Source organism: Solanum stenotomum, chromosome 2 (assembly GCF_019186545.1).
Source record: "Solanum stenotomum isolate F172 chromosome 2, ASM1918654v1, whole genome shotgun sequence".
NCBI classification, from domain to species: Eukaryota; Viridiplantae; Streptophyta; class Magnoliopsida; order Solanales; family Solanaceae; genus Solanum; species Solanum stenotomum.
In genome coordinates, this window is record NC_064283.1 from 73,711,798 (window position 1) to 73,735,940 (window position 24,143).

Here is a 24,143-nt window from a genome sequence, read left to right on the forward strand (position 1 = left end):
AGGGTATTTTCATGGGTGCACTGTTAATCATATCATATTAGATATACGTATTTTTTTTATCGAAGTCGATGGATGCACGTGCACCCCACCAAATCATGTGGGTCCGCCTCAGGGAAAGACATAGTTTCAAGGGTATGCTTTGTTTGTGTCCAAAAACAAATGTTAAGGATATTTTTAGATTCAAAAGTAGAAGAAGGGTATACTCAAACTCGTATAAACTTAACCTTCGGTCAACGTTTCAACTTTAACCCATGAAAAAAAGATAATAATAAAGGCCTAAAATATCTTTTAACTATTTAGATCGATACAAAATTATCCTCTGTCCACCTTTCGTTTCTCAAATACCCTGAGCGTTAACGGTGCGTTACTAAAATAACAAGATGATGAATTTTTGTCTCTAGCTCATGTAATTTTGTAGATTAGCAAAGAAGAATGAGAAACAAAATTCCTTTTTAAGAATAAGATAAACACATGACAAAAGTGAAGTAGATTCAATCAAGACATTGGCAAAGAGAAAAGAGAAAAGTTGTTCTCGTTGAGTGCATGGCGGCAGACAAGCACGAAACACTTATAACTTTCTTTACACGTACATAGTACAACATTTCTCATTCCCCAACACTTTCAACTCCCCATTTATAACGGTTCCACACCACCCTCATTCACTTCCAACTTCAATACATCTCCGTTCGATTCTGTCTTTCAAAAATAGTCATTATCGTAAATGTAAAATTACACATGTGATGCTCTATTCTCACTATTTTAGGAGTTGAAAAGTGACTATTTATGAATCTTATTTGAATAATTTACATGTATAGTGCAATTTTTCGATATGAATGTGAATTAATTGAACTTAGTGGAATATAATATAATATGCTTAAGGATGTGTTTGGTATGTAGGAAAATAAGTTTCTTCAAAATGAGGAAAATGACGGTATCTTCTCTGCCCTCCAACAATATCCTATCCCTACCCCATCATAGCCCCCATGTATAATATTTACGTAGATTATATGGTTGGAGGGCAAAGAAGATACAAATATTTCTAAAATAATATTTTTAATATTTCCACCTTCTATAATATTTACGTAGATTATATACAAATTTTCCTTAAAACAATATTTTTAATCTACAAATATTTCTAAAATAAAATTTTCTAATTATATATAAAACCCAAAAAATACTTATACAAAAGAATCACTATACTTTATAGAAAAGTATTCTCCAAAAAGAATATTTTTATGATGAAAAGTATTTTCCTAATTCTTACCAATTAACACACTCTAAATGAAAAAGAAAATGAGATGACCATGCATATATAGTCGGTGCTAATTAAAGTGGTGTGTAGCCATAGGTACTTCGCTGAAAAATTATACTATGTATACAAAATTACATAAATTATATAAGTTAAAAATTATTTTCATATACATGTAATAGATTTTAAATATTTTTGATGAAATTTCTGATTTTGCTGTTACGAGGATGCTATTATATTATTGTTGATGAATTTTAAGAGAATTTTTCAAAATATTTTTCAATAATTTCGAGATCCTAGTACTCATAACTTGCACTGACACATGGATCATCACAACTTTTCACAAAAAAAAAAAAGAAAAGCCTTTATCATTGGAATTCATGCAAATAAACTTGGTCCCCTTTTGTAAATGTACACACTTCATTTGTTAACGTAAATTTGAAGGTAAAAATTTGGACTACTAGTCTTGTGCTTTGACTTGGGATTTGTTCAAACGTGGAAAGTTATTGGTATTTGTAACATATGTTTTTGACTTGTATATCCTTCATATTATAAAGATCACTTTATATTCATTCATTCTCTTGTCTTTAAATGCTTCAAAAAACAAACATACCCCTTCCAAAAAATTAAGTTAGTTAACAACAATATGTCGGTACCTAGTAGGATTTTAAGCTTACTACTAATCCTAATCCTAATTGCTCAAATTCTGCCAAGCACAAGTTCTTACCAAGGTATGTATCATTAATTAACTAATATTCTATGGGTCGATGACTTATACTACTAGAAATAAAGATCTTTTTTTTCATCGCAAATCAGTAGGAAATATGTGCGATAATATATGGTTTTTTCACTCATTTTCCATCGAATTAGCTCAGTAGAAAAGTTCATGGTGAAAAACAGATTCTCATTGAAATAGTGAGAAACTTTCTAATTTTTCCATATGAAAATATTACTATTTTTTCTTGTCTCACCGATTCAATCTGAATATGCGTGGAACTGGACATTTTCCAATGAGAAATTTAGTAGGAAAATAGTGATTCTTTTGTGGTGTTAATATCCTATATTTTTATTTGAAATTTATAGGTGGCAAAATTGCAACCAAAAGACGCAATTCAGTACTAAAGAGAGAGGCCTTGGTACGTTTGTAATTAAAAAACATTCATTTCGGTTGGTTCCTTTTCATATAGTAACATATATATATATATATATATATATATATTAACATATGGTAGGAGGTGTTAGTTTCATCATTGTTTGTTTCCGGAAAGATAGAAGCATTATAAATAGAAATTCTTTTTGTTAGGCTTAAATGAGTACCTCCCGACTCGAATAAATGTAATATTGTATTATGGTAATAATCCTCCCCCAAACTCTACTAGTGGGTATACTGCTCTGCTACTCTCTTGTAATGATGCATATTAAGCTCTATTAATATGTTATCATGTTTTACCAAATAAAAAAATGATTAATAATTAATAATGCCATAGAATTTCTTTGCATACAATTATATACCTTATAAGTGACCTAACCAACACATATCATCTACTACTTATTTTTAGATTAAATTACATACTTAATTATGATTTAATACACTAGTAACATTTTTATTATATATACATTGACGGTATAAAAAATCTTTTACATGATCAATGAATTTTAACCTGTGTTGCAAACTTGTTACATTTTTATATGATTATAAATTAATGCTTATCGTGAAATTTACTTGTCAGCATATGATAAATGACTTGATTGTGTAAATATTTTCTTGCGTCCATCAATGTGTAGAACTTAATCTCTTTTAATTATTACTATTGGAATTTTTATAGGCAAATACTGGTGGAGAACAAATTCTGAGCAGACGTCCACTCTCACAGTCTGGAGGAAAAGATAATGCTGAATATGTTGCATTTACAGCAGATTATAAANTTGTCAACATATGATAAATGACTTGATTGTGTAAATATTTTCTTGCGTCCATCAATGCGTAGAACTTAATCTCTTTTAATTTTTACTATTGGAATTTTCATAGGCAAATACTGGTGGAGAACAAATTCTGAGCAGACGTCCACTCTCACAGTCTGGAGGAAAAGATAATGCTGAATATGTTGCATTTACAGCAGATTATAAATCACCTAGGCATCACCCACCAAGGCACAACTAGACAACTTTACTAGAAAATCGCAAATTTTCAATATACATTTTGTCAGAATTTGACTTGTCGATAAGGGTTATATTATCGACCTATCAAATTTTGACGAAATTTCGTTGGAAATTAGTGATTTTTAGTGCAATGAGAAGTACCAATTAAAGATCTATAGTTTAACTACTTTTGCAATGCATTTATCTTAGTGTTCTCTTTACTATATATATTTCATTTGTAACTTTTTGATACTTTATATGAATGTCAACTAAGTATCATAAGTAAATTGTTTCCGGTTGTCAATCAATTGATAATTAGAGTCATTATTTGATAATTAATCACTACGAGTCAGATTCAATAGAATTTGATCAATCCTATTTTCTATCGTTAAGGTGGAGAATTGAACCAATAATTCTCTTTCTTCATCGTCAATCGAATCACTGTTCGCGATCCATGATTCTATTTTCTCATCAATTCAATCCCATGAGTCGAGTCGTGGAAGTAACTACTAATGTTTGAATACAAATAAGCTATCTGTATCACAGCTTCTTAAGGTGTGACCCTTTCATAAATTCTATTGATGTGAGATGCTTTGTAAGTCGAACTGTCTTTTCATATAATAAAGTCTGTGTTATTTTAAAATCTTGTCCTTTATGTTGATTCAAACTCTTTTAGACTGAGTTACTCTAACTCTCTAAAAATATTGTTGCACACATGTCAGATCCTTCCAAAATATACACTGTTTTTGGAGGATTCGACATGCACCCATCGACATTTTTGAAGAGTCAGAGCAACATAGCTTTTAGATATAGTAGACGTAAAAGTTATTTTCATTACATGTCGTGTTCAATTAAAGTACATCACATAAGATGAGACAGAAGTAACAAGTACATGAGTGATTCAAGACTTGAGACCAAACTGCAATACCTATTTTGCTTTGCATATATATCTGGATAATGCATACTTTCCTCGAACCCTCGTTTGATATTGTACATGAACTTGTGTCTCGTGGTACAAGTTGTTACTTCTTTGGTAGCCAAATTACATAGCACTCGCGAATAGAAGGAGGTCACGCGCACCATAAACACCCTCTTCTTCATATGAAGCGCCTTGTGACGTCTTCCCAACAAACAGAAAGTGTCAAGCAGATGATATCTACAACAAGTTCAAGGTTCTTCTTTCATCTGGCCTGATGGCAAAGAACCTTCACGAATATGGAGGGGTCCCATCGCGACAACATTATGTAGTTCATCGATCATCCCATATATTAGGTAACTGAACACAAATTGTAAGTCAACAAACATTCACAGTTCACTACATGAAATGAATAATATTCAGAATGCAGAGCTACCTGTGATGAAGACTCTTTGTAGCCACCACTCGTAACAGCTAAATAGGGATAGATAGATTTAAGAAATGCATCGTTGGAGTTTCCCGAACCAGGAAGACCTGACTGAAGCAGGCCTGGTTGCAGTTGATGTGAGGACTGATACGGCATTGTAAGATCAGGAGCAAAAGCAAGTGAGGATGAAGGATCCGCTCGTGAAAGCAAAATCTGCAAGAAGAATTCAAGAATGTTATTGTTCTTTAGAAACTAGAAACTATGCACCATGTTCTGCTTCATGTTAACTCCCAGAAAAGTGCATTGGTTCTTACATCTTTCGCAAGGAGCGCATCAATATTAAAATCCAACCGCGGGTTTATAGTCGCAAGCTTCATTGAGAGGAACTGAGAGAACAAGAAGTCCAGTCATTCTCAAACATATATACTGTAAACCTCTTTGATGCACATGATTTTGCAAGAAACAAAAATGTAGCCTTAGTACACTTAGATTCGGCTATGCACGAGTTCGGGAAAGGGTCTATTACACAGCCTTACCCTGCATTTCTACAAGAGGCTGTTTCTACAGCTCAAACCCGTGAAGTCCTGGTCACATGACAGCAACTTTACCAATTATCCCAATAAAACTAATCAGATACTAGTAATTCATCATCTGAACCAACACAAAAATGGAGTAAAAAAAGAAAAGGAATAAGTTATTAGGAGTAAAGAGCATACCTCAACTTGTCTTTGAAGAGATTGTACATAATTAATGATTTCATCCAGCATTACTGCTTTCCCAGTGACCTGCGAAATCACCGGCTATCGCTCAGGATACATTAAAAACAGATACTTATTGTTATAATGGATGTTTTAGAAAAAAAAAACTGTTTACTTAAAAAAAAGTATAACAAAAGTAACCTTGTTGCAACCAGGTACAAGATCCTGAAGAAATTTCATCCGTTCGCTGATCTTCTCCCTCCTTAGCTGCATTAAAATAAAAGTAAGACATATCTGAAAGAAGTACAACATGATATCTTCACTACAACTTGTTTAAGTTTCTATTCTTGAAGTCTTACTCTTTCTGCAAGACTATGGCTATTTGTTGCCTGGCCTCTTCGAGCTCGGATATGTATGTAGTCTTCTTTAGGTGGATCCTCATTTTTTCCACCAGGCCTGCAGGCAATGGTATTCAAGTTTTGCTCTTTTGTCAGTTCAGCTGGTTGTTGTTGTGCTCCATTCATTTGATCAAATTCTGTATCCTGACAAAATGATAAGAAACTTTAATATACAAGAACTAGCAAAGAACAATATAAAAAATGTATACCTGATCACTTCTTTTCCTTTTCCTTGAGCCAAGGCACCTAGCAGAAGAATTCCCATCCTCCACTTCTTCTTGATGTCCACTACATTCAGACTCATTTTCAGAGATGCCAACACATTCCTTTGCTTCATCCTGAGACTTGACATTTTTCTCATTCTTTAGAGGGCTTCTATCTGTGTGTTCATATTCAAGAGGTAAAGAAACATCCTGATCAGAACTTTCAACTGCATTTCTCATGTGTTGCTTTTGACTGATTGCAGTAGAAGGTGACTGTAATCCGTTACTACCGAATACCTCTTGTGATTCTCCGAAGGTCAGTCCGTTGTGATACGTATCAGAAGAATTAAGGATAGCAAAAGGGTTCATCATATCACCAACTATTCCTCCACTGAAGCATGAAAATCTTGTAGCTCTCTCAATAAAACCTGAATCAGCTGACAATTGAGTTAAGCTATGAGGAACCATACCAGTAGTAGGGGGTATAAACGTGCCTCCTTTCGACATCACATTTGGTTGAGTCCAGCCCATAGCAACCATTCTATTAACACTAGCTCTCAGAGGGTCCAAGCCAATTGCAGCACCAGGATTCATTTGAATATTAGTACCACAGAAGCCTAAGTTTGATGAACTAATAGGATTATCCCAAACACTAGCACAGAACGAATCGATAATTCGGTTAGATGCATTTGTCAGATTACTGCCACTTAATTGCCAATCTGAGAACATATTTTCTGGATCAACATCATCCTTGCTAACAATATCCATTGTTTCAAAGTCTAGCAAATCCACCAAACTCAAAAAAAAAAAAAAAAAGAGTCTCCCCTTCACCACAGATACAAGAGTTTAGCTACTTCACATGATACACATTGTTCTGTATTTGACAATGTTCATTCAATCATATTAAAGCAACTTTAGATCATATTCTCAAAATTTCTAGTTCAACAAGATAAGAAACAATACAGAAAACTCCAAAGCATGCAAGAAAAAAGTGGAAATTGAAAATTGAAGAAATAAGTAATAATCAAGAACTGAAAATATATTGAAACTATTATCATAACAGAGAAACCCCACAACACCAAACAACATTATTATCCAAGAAAACACATTCCAAGTTCAATAAAGAGGAAAAACATTTAATTTCAGCATCATAAATGTTCATTTTAAAGCCCTAGTCAGAAGGGAAACAGACACACATATCTAAGCTTAGCTCTGAAACAGAAAAAGACATAACTAAAATTGGAAAAAAAAAAAAAGAAATTTCAGATTATGTGCTACTTTTGGAACTCTGTACACCAATTTTCTTTATGAGTTTGCTAATGTCCAAACTGTTATAAACAGAGAAGAAAACAGTAGAGATATAAATAACTCTGCTTAGCAAAACACAATCAATGACTTCAGAAGAAGTAATAATACAAGAAAATAGGTAGTAGTAGTATTTATTTTTGAGAAAAAGGAGAGCTTGGACCTTAATAATCTTTGGTAAAAAGTGTTTTTTCGATAGATACCTATGCAATAGTCGAACTTCAATATAAATGTTTTTAAATAGCAATCTTGATTAATTCAACTTGAAAACATTTGGAAAATTATAGTAAAAAGATGGGAGTATGTTGTAAGGTCATTTTAAAGTTGATTCTTTTGAGCCAGGCAACTGACATTGCCAACTCTTGCCAGACACTATTTTTATCAATTGATATAATTGCTCTGCCTATTCTTTATGTCTTGAGATAAGAGCTTTAGTTACATAATCTTAATTTGATTTGTTTGGTCAATTGACAACTACTTTTATTAGCTTGTTTTATCTTACTTTTATGACCACTTGGGTTGCTATTACAGGCTACCTACATGTACCAACTTTAGGTCTTTGCATCTTGTTTTGATAAGAAACTTTCCTAGCTTATATAGATGCAGGCCTAATATATATATAGAAGTTTGTGTAAGCACTAGTTCATATATATTACTATTTTTATCTAAATTTATACTATGTATGTGTATTAATATATTTGAAATTGTTAATTATTGTGATTTATAATTCATTTTACAAAATTAAAAGAAATCTTAAAATTGCTTTTTCAAATCTTTAAAGAATTTGCCTCACCTTATTGTTTAGAGTAACGTAAAATAAACATAATTTAGTATGAAACTAATAATAAAAACACAGAAAAGGGTAAAAGATGTCCTTATATTATGTGAAATTGAACAAAAATGTATTCAGTTAATAATTTGGTCTAAATATGTCTCTACTGTATATAATTTGGTTAAATGTAAGTTCTACATAGTGGTGGTTAGATTAACTTTGTTGTATGGGACGGAGTGTTGGTCTTTCAACAACTCTCATGTTCAGAAGATGTAAGTTGTGGAAATGAGGATAGTGAGATAGATGTGAGGAAATACTAGAAGCTAGCAATAAGATCAAGAATAAGGATATCCGAGCTAGCAAAGGTAAAAGTGGCCTCCGCTATGGACAAGATAAGGGATGCGAGGACTAGACGGCTTGAGCAGGTGAAGAGGAGTTGTATAGATGCTCTAGTGAGTAGGTGCAAAGGGTTGCATATAGTGGGTACAATGAGAAGCAGAGGTAGGTTGAAAAAGTATAGTGGAGAGGTGATTAGATGACATGGCTCAACTTCAGCTTACCCAAGGCATAATCTTAGATAGAAGGATATGGAGCGTGCGTATTAGAGTAGAAGGTTAGCCAATAGTGAATTGTCGTCCTGCTTCCTCATGGGTTTAGGCTTGGTGGTGTCTGTCGTAGTATTAACTTTATTCTTGTAGTGTTTTGCTTTTGGTTTCTATCACCATTTGGTATTTGTCATATTTCCATCATTGCACTATTTTGTTATTGTTACTATTTCCGTATTAGTGTATTTTCTTTACTGTCGTTTTCTCTTTTTATACCTACTTTGACTTATTATATATTACTCGAGCCATGGATCCTCTGTAATCAAAACATCTCTACCTTTACAAGATATAACTAAGTTTTACGTACAATTTATCCTTCTCAAATTCACGGTGGAACTTAGTAGAAGATTAGGTACTTATAGCTAAAATTTCTATACATAGCAAGACAAGATATGGTGATACTCTCACTAATCCTTATTATAGACTTGACAATGGCATACAGTAAGTGCAGGTCAGACGCAACATCAATCAATAGTGGTTTTTGGCCAAATTTGATGCACATTCATAGTGCTTCTCATCTCTTTTTCTTGGTTGCCACATCCAAGCTATTTGGTATCTGGCAAGCTATATGTAATTTATTGACTCGACTAATATAAATTTATATCATATAAGATTCATTTTAAAAGAAATTGTTCTGTCTCAAATGTTTCTTCATTTTAAAAGTTCAAATTTTGAAATCTTTAATTAAAGATGTAAGAAACATGTTTCAACCCGTCACATTCTCTTGATGATAGCTCATTGTCTTTTTATTACTTATCATCTTCATATTATACTAAAAGTTGATAGCTCGAATCAAGGTGTACAAAATAAAAACGACAACGATATATATGTTGGCAACTAATTGTGTATTATATTCATTGCTTAATACACTGTTGTCCTTCTTGAGACAGAAAACAAAAATACAAACTACTCTTTTCAACAACGACGTTCAAATATGTTTGATTCTTTATATAACATCTTTACTATATTGTGTGACTTAATGTTGGAATGTATGCCTCCACTATCAGTCAATGGACCAGGTCCCTTGACACAGCAAGAACAACGATAATAAGTAAATGTAATAATGTAAACAACACCAGCAGTTTACGTGAAAACTCCCTTGCTCAAGAGCGGTAAAAACCACGACCTGTACTCACAAGATTTCAACCCAAACTCCATTTCACTCAAACGGAGCAACAATTCAAATTACAAACTCTTGCAACTTAGGAATTCAACTCTAAATCCCTTCCCTCTCAATGCAGCAACTCTACTACAAAGAAAGCAACTAAGCAATAAATCTATTGCCCACTAAGCTACCTAACTCTAGATAACTTAGACTTCAACTAAGCAGATACAACACTGTCCACTAAATCACATAACTCTTAGATGATTTAGAATGAAACTAAGCAGATACAACACTTCCCACTAAATCAGTTAACCCTAATTGACTTAGACTTTAACTAAGCAACAACTCTGTTGCCCACTAAATCACCTAACTCTAAATGACTTAGACTTTGACTAAGCAACAACAATGTTGCCCACTAAATCAATCAACACTTAACTAATTTAGACTTTTCTTCAGAAACGAAATAATGATCTAATTCCTTTATAACATAGGAATAGATTTACAAGATAAGCACTGAAGTATACACCCTAAGACAACTAAGACACAAGAAGCTCTATCAGGTCCCTGTTGCTCTTGAGAAGTGTTCTTCCTTGAAGATGGTCTTTTCTTTTGAGTTTATGAATTTTCAGAAATTCACAACTTTGTTTGCCAAATCTTGAGTTTGTATTTTGGAGAAGAGACTATATCAAAATGGACACATGCCCTTGGGATGAGGCCATTGGCCGAGAGTCTGTTGTTATGAAAAGTTGTGCACCAACCACATCAAAGTTGGCAGCTTTTTGACAATTGTCTTTTCGTCCGTTTCACGTACGCAGACTTTTCGGGACCAAGCCCCTTGCTGTGTTCTTTGATGTTTGAGTTCTTGAAGGACTTGCTAGCTCTCTCTTTTTGAATGAATAATGTTATTTTTTTTATTGTTGTATATATCAGTTACCAACAAAGGTTTTGACCACTTAAACAAACAACTTCGTCCACCCTTCCTATTGGTGAAGTACGTTGCACATCTCAGCAACAAACCTGACAAGACAGCTGTAAAGATAGCTTTATAGTTGTGCACCACTTTGAATCTGGACAGAAGTACTCTGCCAAGGACCGGATCCCTACATTTGTGAGGATTATCAAAATACTAGAATATAATATTTTCCCCCTTTTTGATGAAGACACACAAATATTCCTCATGCTGAGTTTATTCATTCATTTCTCCTTTCGTCAGTCCCAACACCAGAAAACCCTTTCCTAGATCTGGTCCCTTGTTAGATCCCTAAGTTTGTTAAATCATCAAAACTTAACATCAACTCTAAAGTAACACTTAATTTCTAAGCATATTAGTCGATTGAAATCTCATTATTTAGTCATATCAATCTGCGTTTCTAACAAATTCAACTGTACCAATTTAAGGATAATTTGGCACCCATTGTAGGGCTGGACCAATAAAAAATTAAGGTCCAAAAAAAAAAATAAATAATAAATATATATATATATATATATATATATATATATAATTAAGAAGGTTTTCATTATTATTATTTTTCAAATTTACCCTTATTTAAATAAGTGATTTTTACGTAACTAAAAAGGTGCTATTTAATTTAGGAAATTAGGATAATTTAGTCAATCGCTTTTTACTTTTTATGAATGATAGTAAATTTCCTTAAAGGGTGTGTTAAAGTTAAAGCACCATATAGTATGGATGGGAAAGTGTATAATTCAAACATTTAATGCAAATTGATTTCCAAATATATTTCAATTACTTATTATTAATGCATGCATATCTTCAATTTTAATTATTTAAAGGTTTCAGAAAAAGAAAAACACACGACAATATGAACAGATTTATTAGAGGCATTAATTTAAGATATTTGACATAATTGATTTTGAATTTGAGATGGTCAAATTGACCTTTTTATAGAAAAAAAATATTGAATGGAAGATTTTGGAAGAAAACGTAATAATAATTATTAGCCAATATAAAATATTTACTTAATTATTGCTATAAATCAGCTATTAATTACAATCACCTCCATAATTCATAACAAATTATAAGTTTATACAACAAATCATCATGGAAAAAGCTTCAATAAAATTGCTCTTCTTAATAACTTTCTGGCTTGTTGCAATTGGTTTGCTCTCACTTCTTTCAAACAATAAAAATAAAATTATCTTTTATGTGATATATGTTATTCACTCCTTTTTTGTTACATTATTTTTTACATGATATATGATTATAGTATTATTTGATTGTCGAACTATTCCTCTATTATACTACTGTCTCTTGTACTTTCATTACATCTTTTTCTATTAGTATGATTTTGTCATCAGAAACAACCTCTCTATCTCATTACTGAGAAAGAAGGAAGATATATATGCGTACACTCTATCCTCTCTAGACTTTATTCTGTGGGAATACACGAATATGTTGTTGTATTTGTTACATGATGGTGGTCCTTGGTTCAAACAATATTTTTAAAATTATTTTTCTTGCATTTGAAGAAGTAGTAATTAATTAATTTGATATATTTTATGTAATAATTTGCAGGATGTAATTTTATGGGTGGATTAGTAGAAGCAAGAAGTTCAACTCAAGGACCACCATCATGTTATATTGATGAAGATTGCACAAAATACTGCTCATTCTTTTGTGCTGGCACTGGTGTTTGTGTTGATAATGAGTGTAATTGCCATCAAGACTCAACTACTTATGAAGAGAACAAAGACACACAATTAAAAAGGCACAAAAAACTATGCAAAAAAGAGAAGAAGAAAAGCAATTACAATTTTCTTTAAATTTGTATTGCACATTGAAATGTATATTTTAATGCTTCTTTCATTTCTAATAAAAATAAAAATATAGATTTATGATAACAAACTCCGACTTGCCTCATGCAGAATGTTACTCTTGGGAATCGAACTCACGATTTTGACTCTAATACTAGTTAGGATCAAACACTTATTATCATGCCAAAAACGGTAGCTTATATCAAATGCGTAACTTTATCTCTTAATTAAGTCCACCAAGCAAGCGATATGTTCGATCATGACTCGGACTCAGGACATCCAGGCCCTTGTGGGCCTTGCCATATGCAGGATGTTGGCATTACCCAACACTAGTTATCTCATAAAAAATATCAAACTTCATTACAGTAAAAAGGAAATATGAAAAAAATTTCAAACATTCATCTTAAATTTTGAATAATTCAATTATTTTGAACAATGAAAAAAAACCCAAAAATTCAGTTAATATGAATAGATGGAGTAATAAATAAGGTATATTGATAATGGTGAGATTAGTTATGTTGAGATTACTTTGTTTGATATATTCAAGGATAGTTCGGTCTTTAATCATAGATTTTTGTGTATTAATTATGTCACCCTATAATTAATACCGAATAAGATGTAATAACTATACAATTATTGAGAACACTACCAAATTAGTTACTCTATTAAATAATAATATCAAAGCTAATACACATACATTTTTTTCTAATACGAAGTGTTTGTGTGATTCCCATATTTGCTTTTTTCATGTGATACTTTAAGTTGGTGTATAATTTTTATAAAATAATTAAAAAAGGTTATTCAAATTCAGTTCGTGGATCAAATACGTACATTCATTTTATGCAAATTTAGTTAACGTTTTTCAAATATTTTATCGAAGAAACATTCATCTATCCCGTATATGATAACATATAGAAGATTTCCTCCTCAAAGCATTTTTTAAGGAAAAAAATTGGGAAAATGTATAAGTACCCCCAACCTATGCCCGAAATCTCAGAGACACACCTAACATTTACTAATGTCCTATTACCCCCCTGAACTTAATTTATCTATAATATTCTACCCTTTTTCTGCCAACGTGGCACTATCTTGAAAAAAATGTCAACATGCACTGGGCCCACAAAGATAGTGCCACGTAGGCCAAAAAGGGGTTGAATATTACATATAAAATAAGTTCGGGGGGGNGGGGGGGGGTAATAGGACCTTAGTAAAGGTTAGGTGTGTCTCTGGGATTTCGGGTATAGGCTGGGGGGGTACTTATGCATTTTCCCAAAAAAATTTGAATCATTAGCTATGTTGATTTGTACTATTAGTCTTCGTGTAATTTTTATATATGTAAATTTTATTTTTAAAATTTATACCCGAATTCATAATCTAATTTAAGAGTTTTTGCCTTTGTGCTTCAGAGCATTAGTTCATGAATAGTTTGATGATATGAGATTCAGAAGATTTTTTTGCGAAACCTTTATGAAATCCTCAGTAAAGAGTTGGGGGAGCCGTACGTGATGACTAGCCATTTTGTGTACATTTTTTTGGGCATTTAGGATAAATTATGCGATTTTTTTAGTTTTTCGTGGGTGTTAGCCTATGTATATTTTGGTAATATCGCTTCTAGTAGTTTTTTTGCAAAACCATTACGTAACCCTCCGGTAGGGAGTTGGAGGAGCAGTACACGAAGTCTCACCATTTTTAACACTTATTTGAGGCATTTAGGAGCCATTTACAGGAATTAGACGATTTTCTGAGTTTTTCGTGTGTTAACACATGAATATTTGGTGATATGACTTCCAATCAATTTTTTTACAAAACCTAAACGGAACCTTCCGTAGGGATTTAGGGAAAAGTAATATGTGAAGCCTCACAATTTTTTGTACATAATTTGGGCATTTAGGAACCATTTTACAGGAATTAGGCGATTTTTTCAGTTTTTCGTGTGTGTTAGCCCATGCATATTTTGGTGACATGTCTTCCGGACGATTTTTTTGCAAAACCTAAACGGAACCTTCCATAGGGATTTAGGGAAGCATTACGTGAAGCCTCCACCATTTTGGCACATATTTTGGGCATTTAGGAACCATTTTACATGAATTAGGCAATTTTATCAGTTTTTCGTGTGCGTTAGCCCATTAATATTTTGGTGATATGGCTTCTGAACGATTGTTTTGCAAAAAAATTATGGAACCTCCGTAGCGAGTTGGGGGAATAGTATGTGAAGCCTCACCATTTTTTGTACATATTTTGGGCATATAGGAGCCATTTTATAGGAATTAAGCGATTTTTCTCAATTTTTCGCGTGAGCCTATGAATATTTTGGTGATATGGCTTCCGGATGATTTTTTTGCAAAACTTAAACCGAACTTTCCGTAGGGATTTAGGAAAGCAATACGTGAAGCTTATCTAGTTTTGCACATATTTTGGGCATTTAGGAGTCATTTTACAAGAATTAGGCGATTTTCTTAGTTTTTTTGTGTGCGTTAGCCCATGAATATTTTAGTGATATGGCTTCCGGGCGATTTTTTTGCAAAACCTTTATGGAACCTCCGTAGCGAGTTGGGGGAGCAATACGGAAGCCTCACCATTTTTTGTGCATATTTCGGGCATTTATGAGCCATTTTACAGGAATTAGGTGATTTTCTAAGTTTTTCGTGTATGTTAGCCAATGAATATTTTGGTGATTTGACTTCCGAACGATTTTCTTGCAAAACCTTTACTGAACCCCTGTAGAGAGTTGAGGGACTAGTTGGTGAAGACTTACCATTTTTACACATATTTTGAGTATTTAGGAGCCATTTTACATGAATTAGGTGATTTTATAAGTTTTTTGTGTGTTAGCTCATTAATATTTTGGTGATATGACTTCCAGACATTTTTTGCAAAACCTAAATGGAACTCTCCGTAGGGATTTGGGGGAGCAATACATGAAGTTTCACCATTTCTTGCACATATTTTGGGCATTTAAGAGCCATTTTATAGAATTAGATAATTTCTTAGTTTATCATGCGTGTTAGCTCATGCATATTTAGGTGAGATGACTTTTGAGTGATTTGTTTTGCAAAATCTTTACGCAACCCTCCGTAGAAAGTTAAGGTAGTAGTGCGTGAAGCCTAACCATTTTTTGCACGTATTAAGAGTTATTTTACAAGAATTAGGCAATTTTCTATGTTTTCGTGTGTGTTAGCCCATTAATATTTTTGAAATATGACTTTCAGACGATTTTTTTGCAAAATTTTTACGGAACCCCCAGTAGGGAGTTGGGGGAGTAGTGCGTGAATCCTCACCATTTTTTGCACATATTTTGGGCATTTAGGAGTCATTTTAATTAAATTTAGTGATTTTTAGAGTTTTTCATCATTGTTAGCCCATAAATTTTTTGGTGATATGACTTCCTGACAATTTTTTTGCAAAATCTTTACGTAACCCTCCACAGGGAGTTGGGTCAGCAGTACATGACACCTCACTATTTTTTACACATATTTTAGGCATTTAGGAGCCATCTTACAGGAATTATGTGATTTTCTCAGTTTTTCGTGTGTTAGGGATCATCCTCTCAATAGCCCATAATTATCTTGATAATATGGCTTCTAAACGATTTTTTTTCAAAATCTTTGCGGAACCCTCTGTAGGGAGTTGGTGAAGCAGTACATTAATATTTTGGCATATTGGAGCCATTTTATTGGAATTGGGCGATTTTCTCAATTTTCACGTGTGTTAACCCATGAATATTTTGGTTATATGGCTTTCAAGTAATTTTTTTGAAAATCCTTTACGGGACCCTCAGTAACGACTCGGAGGAAAAGTATGTATAGCATCACCATGATCCACGACATATTTTGACATTTAGAGAATACATTGAGAGTTCGTGTCCTATGGGGGACTGGCGAGGTCCATATACTGACACAGACAATCTCCATGTGTCTGTGCGGACGATCTCAACGCACTATCATAAAATCAAACAATCGAGCACGAACGATCTCCACGTGCCCAACTTAGAATCATAAATCAATCTCAGCACGAACGATCTTCACATGTCAAACGTTTACTCATACTCAATCTTATGTCAATGCACGTGCACAATATAATATCAACAAAAAGGGATGATGATGCATCTCAATCAATCAAATGTAGGAATGACATATAATCACCTCAACTATCACAAATATACGAGTTCAATAGAGAAACACAACCACACAAAGGAAACCAAGTTAATGATACATCAGTACTTTGGCATTATCGGATTACAATCCGTCACTCCATAGTGATATACTTTTCCTTTATAACACCAGTACTCGTACCAATGCCCGTCACATCATTAGAACGAAACTCACATCTTCCGTCCTTACATTTAACAGAGTTTATGATAACACACTCTCTCTCACACACACAAAGAACAACCCACATACAAAGAGCATACAAACAATAGCAAGCTCAGTTTGTTTAACATATTTTAAACTTAACAAAGTTTAAGGAACTTGTATTTTGAATTTGATTTACAAAAAGGAGATTTAATCATTCAGTTTCCCTCACGAGGGATATGACTATTTTATCATGTAGCATCAATCATCATACGTAAGTGTATATATATACTGTAACAGTATGAATATTGGGTAGCTTCTATGATCTAAATATTCAACAGCCGTGACTCTCTTTCCATACCGCAATAGCTCCAGTTCTGTCTTCCAGGAAGCGGAGTTTATGTTTTGGCATCAATCTCTAAGGGAAAAACGATGCTAGTCGTAGGCAATATGACGGAAGAAAGAACCAAACTCCAACTGAAGCCATAGTAACCATGAAAATGTGTCTTCCCCTAATGCTGTTTGTTCTTTCAAGTGAGTGATAAATGTTGAAAATGAACTTTATTATGATTTGAACTCAACTTCTCTGATAAACCGACTTATTGCACTGATCACAGTGAGAGGATTCTCTATATGTGCAGCATGACCAGAATATGGAATTTCAACTATTTCTGGAACGCTCGTAGTCTCTGTGCTCTGGCACATTGTGTCACACATCTTTTGAGCAGTGTTCTTAAATTTAACATCTTTCTCTCCAACAATGAACTGAAGGGGTACTTTGCAGCTCTTCAGATCTTCCCATAATGGCCTGTTATACATGAAGAGGACAATTAAAACGTGGGGACTTGGAAAAGGGAAACAATAGAAGATGCATCAACATGTTCTGGAATATGAGGGTATCAGTTGAAGATATACTCAAGTTACTGAGATACACTTATTGACTTCACATCATAACATGCCGTCTAACTAGAGATCTACTTAGGATAGCAAAAGATCAGAATGCCATGGAAAATTCAAAATCCAAAGATGAGAAGCATGACTCTAAGGTTTCTTGGAGAAATATGAACATTTCAATCAAATTGATTAGAACTTTCATGAAGAAAGTAAAAAGAAACAATTTTAAGGGCCTGCCCTATCAATGGATTCTATGCAATTCCTATTCCTTATGACAAATTCTAGCAGAAATTAATCACTTTTCAGTCTGGAATTATTTTCTCTCAAAGTGCAAACTTTGCTCTTTTCTTTACTGGAGAAGCTTTTGACCATTAACTAAGAACCATATAAGCATGCTATTTCTGGTTTCTACCTGTACTAATGTTCAGCAATTCATCTCCTTAGCTCTTCTGAAGCCAAATATGAGAATTCTGAAGTGACAGTCATGGCTGAAAGCTGGAACTGACCCACTTAGACACTAGCGGCAAGAAAGACTCTTGTGAATGAAATTTTCTTACTAAAAAATGTCATTTTTTCCTTTCTATTTAGTTTAATAGCTTTTCCTACTTGAACTTTCTGTTTTCCTTTTTAGCCTCTTTCCTGAAAAATAAAAAGGCAAATAAGAGAATTCACACCACAAATTGAAAACAGCAAAAGATTTCTCATCAACTTACGGCTGTCTCCCAACACTCAGATCTGCTAATACTCTCCCAAGATTTTTCAGATCACAATGCTGCAATCGGCTCGCAAGTATTTTATTGAAATGTGGATGAGTTCTTAAACTGCAGGATGCAAACATATTTAACATGTTAGCAATTGGTATGGCACAAATACCTCATGTAGCACAAAGCAAGAGTAGATGCAAACTCCTATAGAGAGAATCTCATCAATTACCTATTCCAGAGCTCTCCAGAATACCAAGCATCTAAAAATGGCTCTAAGCCAGAAGCAGCAAAAGAGCAGGCGAAAAAATCATCCTTGGCTCTACGCACTTTTCTTGCCTCTTCATCTATCAATCCAGGACTTCCAGATATTATAACAGCTCCAGCAACCTTCCGTCAAGAATATTGAACAATCATATTAACTGGGAAATGTTCTGCAACATACCATGGAAAATATTTATACAGTATACCTTGTAATTGTATCTTAGAGCCATGTAGAGTGAAATCCTTGCTCCCATAGAATATCCAACAAGAACAACTTTTTGACACTGTAGACTGTCAAACAACTGCTGCAATATTTTTGCAAAGGCCATAATTGACAACCCTGGTTCCTCCAAATCAAAATCCTGGCCGAGCAACTTTGATCTTCCATGTCCAGGTAGGTCCACTGCAATGCATCTAGCTGAGCCTGATATAGCCTTCATAACAGAGATCCAATCTCCTCCAGTTCCAAGGAAGCCATGAAGAAATACTACTACACTACTCTGCATAGCTCAGATTGTGCATAAAAGTATATCATTGGGTACTTCAAGGTTAATGAGAAATAGAAAAATTGTCACCATGTTAAATAACAATATTTCTTTTTTGATAACCGTGGTGTCTGAACTAGCTGACGCACACCTCAACTAGTTCCACAAGATACCTGCCACCTCCCACAAGCAACAGGTACTAGGTAAGTTTGTCCACCAAGGTTAGGAAAGAAGGGAAGAAATCACCTAGTATTTTTGCCGCTGCTGGAATTTGAACCAGAGACCTCATGGTTCTCAACTCACTTCATTGATCAATAGGTCACACCCTTGGGTGCTGCTAAATAACAATACTTTACAACCATAATTGGTAAAACTGGACTTATAATGCAAGCAATCAAGCAGGAAAAAAAAGATGACATCTGGTACCCACTGTCAATTGTTTTTCCCTATTTTTTGTCCAGCCAGATTCAGCACAATTAGATTGCAGTAAACTTCTTCAACTAGCTATTAAGCATTACCAGAAAACATAATTTGACTACTTACATCATCCTTCTTTCCAATTTCTTGCACGTTAAGACAGATGGAGGCACCTTCAAGATCTGCCACAAATTCATATGCATGAAGTTCTCTGGAAGTACAATCAGGAACAACTGCATCTTGGTTGAATTGAAAATGCTGCAGCATTTGAGCAGCGTCAGTAACAGATGCCTCCACAACACCGTTGCAAGGATTATAGCCAATCATTAAAGGCCTTCTGATAACATCTTCCCTAAGCCATTGATAAGTTCCAAGACCGTGGGCTATGCAAGAGTTCTCTTCCTTGTTAAGCATTCTTCCAGTATCTAACTTCATCAGGTCAACATACCGTGAGAACAGAATTAGAGCTGATAAACCCAAGGAACTTTCAAATGTGGCACTGATAACAGCCATCTTTCCGTGCTGGTGAGCCCATCGCGCAAGCAATGCTGCATTTTCAAAACCGCCAACGACGCTTGGTTTGATAACCTGACATGATTTGGAAACTGCTTTTATTTGTAGTAACAAAGTCAAATCCAATTACCTAGTTACTGTAACTGTAAGCCTACTTTGATCAAGATCCCAATTTTGATAATAACTGGACTTTGCCTTTGAAACTTCAGTAGATGCAGCCATGAAGTTCAGTTTGTTATTTTCAGTTTTCATACGTTGATATCCTTTCGAACATAGAGTGATACAATAATAGGTACATAAGACAAAGTAGAGGATTCACTTCATATGAAGAATCTAATGACTGGCTGTAGTCATTATTTTTGTTTATATTTTTTTTTCAAGATGGAGAGGGGGATGTGACCCGGCTCTCTGTCCTGTGCAAGTAAATGGGTTTCAAAAGACCGGATGATTCATTTCATTAATTACTTCGGACCAATAAGATTGAAATTTTTATGCAGATCATTACAAGATTGACTCATATATATACAAATCTAATAGGGAAGAATGCCTTTTTTTAATAAGTATCTAAAAGGGATAATTTCCAAATATAATACCTATGTACAACAATTAAAAACATGCCACATTCTAAGTAATGATAGACCATAATACCCTGCAAACTTACAAAAGCAACTATCATTGGGTGATTGTACTTTGCAAGCACTTTAAGGTGATTTTTTCTTATACTGTTGATAGTTTCATCCAGAGCTACTGGTAAACCAGTCTCCTCGCAGAACTTGATTATATCATCTTCATTATTAACAGGCTCCTGAAATAACCAAAAAATTATTCAAGTATCTAATATCATAGGAACTGAGAAATAATGACAGAGAAATGAATGCTTAACACTTAGGCAAACTATGATGTTTAATTGTCTGAGCATTAAACAATGGCCGAGGGACAGGACACAAGCAATTTACCATTTTCTAAACTACCAATCCCTGAAATTAGGTATCCAGTAGATTAAACCTTTACTACTTAAAATGCTGCCTTTAGTTACGGTAATGTAATGCCTTGGGATGTTATTTCTTTAATGGATTTCTTCACAAGTCACGTCTTATTATTGCCTTTTGCAACTATATTACTTTTATTTTATTCAAGACTAATATCTCTTTTATACCTCTTCAGTAATATAACTTAGTAACTCTAAGTTATCACTGTATTCCTCTATTTGTGTGGTGTAGAAACATGAAGTTTGTAGAATATAAGTATTCTGATATGCCAGTAATGCTGCATATTTTGATGTAAAGACCAAGATATGTTGAGCTTCAGCACAAATATTGTTGGAGTCTACAACATCAAAGAAAGTAAAGAGGGAAAAGAGGAAAGATTAATGGCTTCTGAAGAAATAGATGACAAAATGCATTTAAATCTGTTGACAAGCTTGATTGTAAGAGATGCATCTTAGTCTAATTACTAGCTTGATTGTAGGAACTTTGTATCCCAATTAGCTGTAACTAAATATTCTCTGTAATTATTTTCTTTCCCAGAATAGTTGTAGAACTCACTCATGAGATGCAAGGATATACTGAAATACAAAGAAGCCTCTCTTTTCACTCAAATTCTACAAAATCTTACTCCCTCCATCTTGAAAGTCTTCTCAGTGGTTCTGGCCCTAAAAAGGCATTTTGTTCCCTAACTGCTTGAAAATATGACTACCTTACAAACATCTAACAAGTGTTTTGGTGCATTACCTCAATATACTGCAGGCCACTGTCTTTTACAGAAAGGCCAAATTTAACAGCTTCATCATAGTTCCAACTTCGATTTGCATCAGCACGCAGCTCAATCTCCCAACCAATTTTCTTCCTTACCTCCTTTATAATTGCAATGTCCACAGTGGGATCTGCTTGACGTGCTACCTGTGTGAAAAAAAAGTAGTTAAATTTTTTTACAAATTACAATCATAACAGCTTCCACTGAAAGTTACAAAATTACTAACAAGTTTCACATTTTGTAAATGATACTCCCACCTTTAGCTTTATAGCAGTAAATCCTTCTCTGACAAGTGTTGTTGCAACAAGAGCCATTTCACTGGGACCACCATTTGACTCAAGCAGTGCACAAACTTTGACATCTAAAGAATTCCCAATTGATTCTTCTCTGTGTATGCAGAGTACATTCAACAGGCTTGAACCTTCTCTAGCTGCAATAGCATTGAGGACAGCCATCTCCAGGCCAAATCTCACACTTGGGAAGATTGAATTGGGCTAGAAATGAAGTGAACATAATTCAGAAGTAATAAATTTGGAGAGATATAAGGGGCAGCCTGGTGGACTAAGCTCCTGCTATGCGTGGGTCCGTGGAAGGGTCGGACCACAAGGGTCTATTATACTGAGCCTTGCCTTGCCTTGCATTTCTGTAAGAGGTTTTTTCTACAGCTTGAACCCGTGACCTCCTAGTCACATGGCAGCAACTTTACTAGTTACACCAAGGCTCCCCTTCAATTGCAGAATCTCTAGATGTTCCTATTACCATCCATCAAAAAAGAAGATGCATCAACCTACCTGGATACCTAAGCTTTGCCACAACCAACGAGAAAATGAACCCTTCAGCAAAGGAAAGGAGTGGTCAATAGTAGCTCCTTCCACAACATGAATAAGGAATTGAAGCTGCTCTTCCACATCAAGTAGGTTTTCTTTGTGGATCTCAAGCGGTGCAACCTGTTATATTAATAGATGACAACCCAGAATATTTCAGCTTTCCAGAGTTCTGTCTAGAAATTAGAGAGGAAGGCACGGGTACCAAGAGAGGGAGAGGGAGGAATAAAGCAATACATTGTCAATAATTTTAAAGCTTATTCTTGAAAACTTGGTTTATCAAGAAAATCTGGGTTACAAGTTGAATATCATATGCTCTTCATTTCTCTCCAGTGAAAAACTACAAACAGTAAGATGACATGCTTTAGTAAGTTAAATAGACTAAGTTGCCTACTTTAAATAAGTATTTTCAATTAATGTTTCTGAAGCAATAAAAAATTTACTATATATGATACTGTTAGGTTTACAATATTTTACACTTTCTCCTGACCCTACTTATGACGCAGACGAGGTTTCCTTTTAATGACTCATGAATTATGCCTTTTCTGATTCAACTTCATAAACAAGCATGGCTGTTCTGACAATATCTGGCTGTTCTGACACTATCATGTATTATTTGTATCTACGTACAAAAAGGAATGTTCAACTGAGCATTCAACTACTGCACAGCTGCACCATCTGTATCAAACTGGAATATCATAGTATGAAAAAGAAAAGCAATCCTCCAAGCCTAAAAGCAAGTATTAGCAGTCACCTTTAGCTAAGCGCATCTCACTTCATCATTTCCTGTTGCAAGCTGCCCAGCTATCACAATTTTAGAGTAGCCAATTTATGACATGCACAAGACATTGTTATTGACTTTGGATTGCATGTCACCCTTCTCTACGCTAAAAGCTTCTCTTATTTCTATTAATTAATTTGCATGTATGATATAATGGGATTATTAGATAATAAGACTAATGATGCTTAGAGGCAAGGCCAAAGATGAGAATTACCATGCCATCCAATATCTGTTGTGACTTGTGAGAAGCCCATCACAAGAACTTAATATTTAAGGTCAACCTTTTCCATGACCACTGACCAGTTCATTAGATTGACTGTCAATCATCCGTATGCAAGAGAAATTCATATATATATATATATAGAAAGAGTAATATGATTTGGCAATCCCAGGACTGGAAAGCATTCACAAATAACGAGGGGAGTTGGATGAAAATATGGACTTCATAATCACCAGCAACACTTCATGGTTTCAACCACAATGTTATATACTATATATATCATGATGTTTTAAATTTAGCTGTAACTGTGCACTCTAAGCAGGTATGTCACTGTCACAGCCCAGTCCATGGCACTTATTGTCTGCCTTGGCCCAACAGACCTCACAAGTTTGTCCCTTGGGCTACGTC

At 34.2% G+C, this 24,143-nt stretch overlaps 3 protein-coding genes across 7 annotated transcripts in view; all 3 read right to left on the reverse strand.

Moving 5' to 3' along the window:
* Nucleotides 1–24,143, reverse strand: part of LOC125856419 (uncharacterized) — a 175,119-nt gene that overhangs the window by 905 nt on the left and 150,071 nt on the right. The window lies entirely within an intron of this gene.
* Nucleotides 4,609–7,403, reverse strand: LOC125856424 (transcription factor bHLH49-like). Of its 2 annotated transcripts, XM_049535969.1 has the most exons (7): nt 6,037–7,403; nt 5,789–5,971; nt 5,631–5,696; nt 5,448–5,516; nt 5,046–5,117; nt 4,741–4,944; nt 4,609–4,664 (listed from the first exon to the last, which is right to left on the reverse strand). In XM_049535969.1, exons 1-7 carry the CDS (start codon nt 6,796–6,798, stop codon nt 4,638–4,640), a joined length of 1,383 nt encoding a protein of 460 aa, XP_049391926.1. In that variant the 5' UTR covers nt 6,799–7,403; the 3' UTR covers nt 4,609–4,637. The 2 variants fall into 2 exon arrangements, with proteins under 2 accessions (XP_049391926.1, XP_049391927.1); XM_049535970.1 differs by lacking the exon at nt 5,046–5,117.
* Nucleotides 17,037–24,143, reverse strand: part of LOC125856412 (protein PHYLLO, chloroplastic) — a 28,399-nt gene continuing 21,292 nt past the window's right edge. For all 4 annotated transcript variants that reach the window (XM_049535941.1, XM_049535942.1, XM_049535943.1 and 1 more), the window contains 9 exons: nt 22,702–22,857; nt 22,168–22,404; nt 21,889–22,056; nt 20,820–20,963; nt 19,772–20,233; nt 18,950–19,243; nt 18,712–18,869; nt 18,492–18,599; nt 17,037–17,692 (listed from right to left, as the gene is read on the reverse strand). In XM_049535941.1, the coding sequence (XP_049391898.1) occupies nt 17,449–17,692; nt 18,492–18,599; nt 18,712–18,869; nt 18,950–19,243; nt 19,772–20,233; nt 20,820–20,963; nt 21,889–22,056; nt 22,168–22,404; nt 22,702–22,857 (1,971 nt within the window). In that variant the 3' untranslated portion in view covers nt 17,037–17,448. The remainder of the gene's footprint in view (nt 17,693–18,491; nt 18,600–18,711; nt 18,870–18,949; nt 19,244–19,771; nt 20,234–20,819; nt 20,964–21,888; nt 22,057–22,167; nt 22,405–22,701; nt 22,858–24,143) is intronic.